At 48.0% G+C, this 5,786-nt stretch overlaps 1 protein-coding gene across 1 annotated transcript; it reads right to left on the bottom strand.

The window, feature by feature from the left end:
• Positions 1-3,144: 3,144 nt before the first annotated feature.
• On the bottom strand, positions 3,145-5,571 carry LOC121835257 (mucin-5AC-like). The gene is made up of 2 exons (XM_042289253.1): positions 5,463-5,571; positions 3,145-5,064 (listed from the first exon to the last, which is right to left on the bottom strand). Exons 1-2 carry the CDS (start codon positions 5,569-5,571, stop codon positions 3,152-3,154), a joined length of 2,022 nt encoding a protein of 673 aa, XP_042145187.1. The 3' UTR covers positions 3,145-3,151.
• Positions 5,572-5,786: the final 215 nt, after the last annotated feature.

The raw sequence follows: 5,786 nt of genomic DNA, 5'->3' as shown, positions 1-5,786 counted from the left end.
TTACGCATCCCCTTCGACATGCTTCTTCCCTCCTTCCACCTTTATGATCATAAGCGCAGTATCTGCAAGCATATGCAAGACGCTACCCTTCCTCTCCCGGCGCATCCCACTTTACCGCAACATTCAGCCAGACTTCCTCCCCTCGACCTTTTTAAGAAGGCTCACCTTTAGAGGTCATTTTGCGGGCCAGATTCCTAAGTTCAATCCATTTTATTGCGTTCTGAACTACAACTTTGACTGTAGATATTTCTGGTTGTCATGAGTTCTGCGATTCCACTCATGCAGTTTAGATATGCCGTGACTGCAATATTAACGGGACGAGTCCTACAAGCCTACAGCGCTTTCACAGTCCCGATGAAGAAGATTGATATAATGGCGGGCGCAAAAGTTTGGAAAACACCGGAACGCCGACCGAGTTGGATCGCCTCTCTCCCTGACGCCTCGCCACCTGCTGTCGAGACCCGTGCAGTGCACACGCGCGTCCTTTCTTATTTGCTGGCTTGCTCGTTTCCTTACAATAACGCGCCACGCCCTGGTGGAATTGAAACAGTGATAGATGCCGTAGCCGGGATTCCACAATCTTCGATCATCGCTCTGGACACTGGCCGAGCTACCGAGCTCTCGTGCTCGGCGTAGTTAAGTGCGAATGACAATATTTAACTCCAGTTAAAGGATGACACCGCTCAATATTTAAAAACTTGAGATTAGGACTGTTTACAGCTAAGCCAGTGTCCCTAAATTACAAAGGTATAATTTTTTCTTCATATTCTGTGTAGCTTTATAATTATTACTGCTGAAAGTTTCGTTATGGGCGTCTACAGCAAAACCGAAATTATCTGCTAGAGGGATGGCAACACTGACCATTAGTCGTTCGGCCGCGCCCTCACTGGTGCTGCGGTGCGCGGTAAAGCCAATCAACAGCTCCACCACGACGTGACGTCACAAGGGTGCTGCGCCAGTCTTCCTTGGCTAAAAGCTAATTCCCTCTTGCCGAGTGCTAAAGAGCTGCTGGTCTCATTTTTAAAATCGGTTTTAGTGGAGTACGCGGCTTCACTTTGACGTAATATTTCGGGTATGATCATAATTTGTGATACTAAAGCGAAACCGCGGTCAGTTATCTTGGCTTCGTTTTCGACGGGAGTTGCCATTTAAGTGTCTGATGTACATCATAAACTGATGAAGTGCCTAAGTATAGTTAGCAGTAACTATCGGTTATATTCTAGTTACACAGTCAAACTTAACTGCAGTCACGTCGGACCTCAATCACACGTTGCAGCGATTAGGAGTGCCCCTGCAAAAAGAGTATATCTAGGATATAGAAGAATAGACCTCGTTTCTCATCCATGATCTTCAGTCGCAAGCAGAGTGGAGCTACGCCCGGTACTGCATACCACGCAGCGTATGTGTGGAGAAGATCAAACCTTCGCGCCTCTTCTGGTCAAGTCGAGAACTAAATCCAGGGGTGCAACAACTTGAATTGTGTTTCTGACACACAAGTTCCAGCCGAACGCCGACGCATCACTTGTATGGAATCTGTGCTCACCCTCGATAGATTCACATGCCGAAATGAATCCAGTTCACATGTTTGTGTTCACTAAACACGGAGCTCTGAAAACTAACAGAGTGCAAACACTTAATAGAGGCAGTAACTCAAACCCTGGTTAGCATTGGTAATTTAATGGCGGACGCCTTCTGGACGGATTTTTCGCTAGTGCGTATACGCTGCGTTGTTCAGTGGATAGGTGGAAATTGGGCGGAAAGAAAGAGACGCTTGCAGGCGGTCAACGCTTTCGTCCCCTCCTCGCAGCTCGTATTGCAAACGCAACATACAAACCACCTGAACGCCATCGAGCAGTTGGAAACACTCTGTAATCTTGACACACTAAAATAGAAGCTGGCAAAGGGCTCACATATCTTGATCTCGACGCCAATTGCCACGGTGTCCCGAACGCAGTTGTCGCACACAACGAAACTGGGTTTGGTGCTTCTCGAGCAGCGATGAAATTGACACGCACATATTACGCTCAACACTCCACTTTTAATGTCATAACACCTCCCAAGCACTAATTACAAAGCGAATATCCGTACCTCTGTCATCTTTATATTTGAACAGAGCGTGGTAGTACTCCTGGAGCGGATCCGTCTAGGTCCGCGCTTCGGGGTTTCTTGCGCTTGAAGTACTTGAGGCAACTGTCGGCCTCGCGGAGGACTAGGCAATTTAATATTATAAAAGACTGGCGCATGACCTCACGTGTGCAATGAAAGCATGTGTTTATTTATTTTAAGCTTGTATTCAGTTGCCGCCCGAACTTGCGACTTTACAGGAATCTGAATAAAAGTGTGCTGCTTCAATATGAATCTGCATAACTAAATAGGTAAGCGTGTTTACAAAGCCACTATTTCCCTTCTAAAATTCCAAACAAAAAATGTTCGTTCATTTTTTTTTTTTTGCAATTTGAATTACCGCAATATCGAACTGTAGATGGCAACGAAAGTGGGATTCATATCTTTATGGTATTTCCTATAATATCTGCTACCCCCTATAATCTGTGTGATCTATTCTACATTCCTTCATTGGAAAAGTGCTGCTTTGCTAGGGGCCGCAATGCCCACTTTCGCAGTACCGCGTCTTTAAAGGCTCGTTTACCATCGCCATTACCCTGCCGCACTAGCGTATTGGCCACTAGCGACGTTAACCTGTTGCGCACTCAAGAAAAGTTAGCCGATCATTGGCCTAGGACCGCTGTTCACAAGTGAGCTTCGCAGCCCTGTAGTCAGCCGATGACGGTTTTAATGACTAGAGGACAGCAATATACAGCTCGAGGTCAAACGTTATAGCTGTTTCCTTTTAGATTAAGCACGTTTTTTGTGGCAAACGGTCCCCAGATATATTTCGCACAGTTAAAAACGTTCTTGATGGCAAAGAAAACGTTGCATCATGCACATGTTCTACCGATGACGCCATTTCTCACTTTCGACTGTTTCCTCTTAGCCTTCAAGATTTTGCAAACATTTTCTATTTTCAAAGGCGGGAGTCGATGCTCGTACAACAATGCCACCCTTGGCCTCACTGAGGAGACTAGCGCAAATAAATACTGTGCTGCAATGCACAGAAACATATCACTTTTAGAGTCCTTCCTCTGATTCCATTTTATGAAGCTCCATCCGCGGCTTCCGATTGTTCAAACTGAGACAGTGGTTTCATTTCAGAATCATCGCTGAGGCCCAAAGCAGGCCTTCTTCTGCACCGCAGCATGATGAACATGACGGCGAGTGCCAAACCTAACGCGCATGCTGTTGCCATGCCGATCTTGAGCGCCAGCAAACCCCACGATGCCCCTCTCTCTCTTACCGACGCGGATTGCTGAGGCTTAGCCATGTATCCCTGATTTCTAGACGGAGCGCTATTGAGCAATGGAATTTCATTGTCATCGATGTCTCCGGGTGTTTCCACGACTTCTGGTATCTGGTCTCCCGAATTCGCACCGGGAGATTCGCTAGGAAAGGCATTGTTTTCTTCAACCCAATCACCAAAAGTGGAACTGTGGACTCCACTTGGGGTGAACTGCTTATGCGTGGAAACCGCTGGAGCTACTGTCTTCAGGGAAGGTTTCTTCGTCCACTTTGTAAAATCGTTCGCGTGGTGAGGTTTGACAGTTTTTCTTGTTGGCTTGGTTGGCTTTGTGGGTAAACCTGACGTAGTCTTCGTCGAGATACCGGATGCCACGGTGCTTTCCATTGAGGAGACCCCATGGCTTGACTTGGGACTTTCGGTTGGTGGAAGCTCTGTCTTAAAAGTAACCGCTCTTGACGTTGTTCCTAAAAGACCCGGTTTCAGATCTCGCTGCGCTGTGACCAGCGTCACTCCTGTCACGCGCGTCGCGCCATGAACAACAGTCGCGTAAGTTTTTCTCGTCGTCGGTCGAACGTCCGCAGATGGCTTGCCCGTCGTCGGCTGCAGACTAACCGTATTGGTCCTCGTGAAAACTCTAGGCCTTGAACTAGGGAAACGCGAGACGATGCTGGTTGTTCTCACGCTCGGCGCTTGAGTTGTGGGAACGTAGAACACCGTTCTATTTCTTAGCGGGTATCTCGTATTCCTTGTGTATCTCGTGAAGACAGGAAGAATAGTGAAACGTTGTCTAGTAGTTCTTGTGTATGCGACAGAGTTCGACGTAGTACTGAGTGTAGTAAGCCTCCTCGCCGTGTAAGGTTTGTATGTGGTCGACGCCGATGTCATCCTTGCGGTTGCCTTTTGCGTACTGGGAGAAGGCGTTCGAGACCTGGTACCAGAAGGCCGCCAAGTAGGACTGAATCTCAAGTTTGACGTTTCTTGTGGGCTTGATGAAGTGGTCAGCGACGCCGTCGTGGGAGTTGATGCTGCAGAATACCACGCTATGGACGTCTGGGTATTGCCCGATGTACGCGATTGTGTACTCGTCGTTGGAGTGGTGGTCCGATTTCTCCTTGGAGAAATACTGAATGCAGCTGAAGTTGAATCATACCGCCTTGTCGCTCTTTGCGGTGGTGTAAAAGTTGTTAACTCCTGCGGGTGGGAAGAAGGCTGGCTCATGTTCGTTGTCCAGGTAGGTCGCCGGGTTTTATTCGTGGCGCTCGTTTGTTGAGCTGGCGCCGCAGATGTTGTGGTGTTCCAAGGACCAGTGGACATCTGATTAACGGTTGTTATCAAAACTGGACTTGCAGTCGCGCTCGTAACAATCTTTTCTGAAGCACTCGGTAGAGCAGGGAGATTTGTAGAATGCACATACAGCGCCGTTGTTTCTCTCTGCGCGGACGTTGAAGTAATTGTCAACGTAACGCGAGGTTGTGTAATTGGCGCAGTTGTAGTTTCCGGTATCATAGTTGTTTGAACAGTGGTCTCACGAATCGGAAGCCTCGCCGTAGAGCTTTCGCCATCTATGGCAGCTGAGGACTGCGTGGTAGAATGATGTAAACTTGATTCGGTCGATGAGCTACCCATGGCCGAGGATGTTTCCACTGCATTTGTAGCAAATGGGGCAGTCGTGGAGACAGTCTCGGGAAGAACGGTGCTCGAAACTCCACCTGCAGACAAATAAAAGATAAACACGTTTGCTGCAGAAGGTACGATTCCAGACTATGCGGAGCGCAGGTTCTTCTACTTCTTGCACAGGGGCTGTGATGACGTCAGAACGCGGAGCTCTTATCGGCTCATTGAGCACCATAGTGAGTAGACCTCAATGCATCTAGCAATTAGGTCTTCCCTCTATCCTTCCAGTCAAAGTAAATCAGAACTCGGCGTCGTTCTCACGTCACGGCCACCTTTGCGTAAAAAGCAGACAACTTGCTCTCTGCATTGAACCTTGCTGGTGTAGTGAGAACGCCGATCAAGAAGCAGCGAAAGTGTCAGATATGCTCTATAACGTGACTCATAGGACGGCGTACTTAGGCCCTGTCTCTGCAGAAGACATGACGTCACTCACAGCCAATGATGTCATCCGGTTGATCACGAAGCGAAACGTCTACTAGCGCTGGCAGACCTAGCAGGAATAACGCATTGTGAGATTCTTTAGGTAATAAGGGATAAACCATAGTCCATTACAGGTTAAAAATGTGTTGGAGGGAAAAAGGGCAGGGGACGGGGAAGTGGACGGAATGCTTCAGAGGATAAGAGAAAACCTCCTCCTCTCTACAGCGTTCCGTCTGCTTCCTCCTCCCCAGCCAGAAAACATTTCTTAACTTGTCACAGCGAGGTGCATGTGCAAAAAGAGGGCATCTGTATAGGGTCGCGGGTTGCTCCTGTCCTT

This window comes from Ixodes scapularis, unplaced genomic scaffold (assembly GCF_016920785.2).
Source record: "Ixodes scapularis isolate PalLabHiFi unplaced genomic scaffold, ASM1692078v2 PGA_scaffold12__126_contigs__length_90152505, whole genome shotgun sequence".
Classification (NCBI taxonomy): domain Eukaryota; kingdom Metazoa; phylum Arthropoda; class Arachnida; order Ixodida; family Ixodidae; genus Ixodes; species Ixodes scapularis.
This window is presented reverse-complemented; position numbering and strand designations above follow the sequence as displayed.

Coding starts and splice junctions, on each gene's coding strand:
- LOC121835257 (XM_042289253.1), bottom strand. CDS start 5,571: ATGGTTTATCCCTTATTACCTAAAGAATCTCACAATGCGTTATTCCTG. Junction 5,065..5,462: donor ACCGGATGACATCATTGGCT/GTGAGTGACGTC, acceptor ATTTGTCTGCAG/GTGGAGTTTCGAGCACCGTT.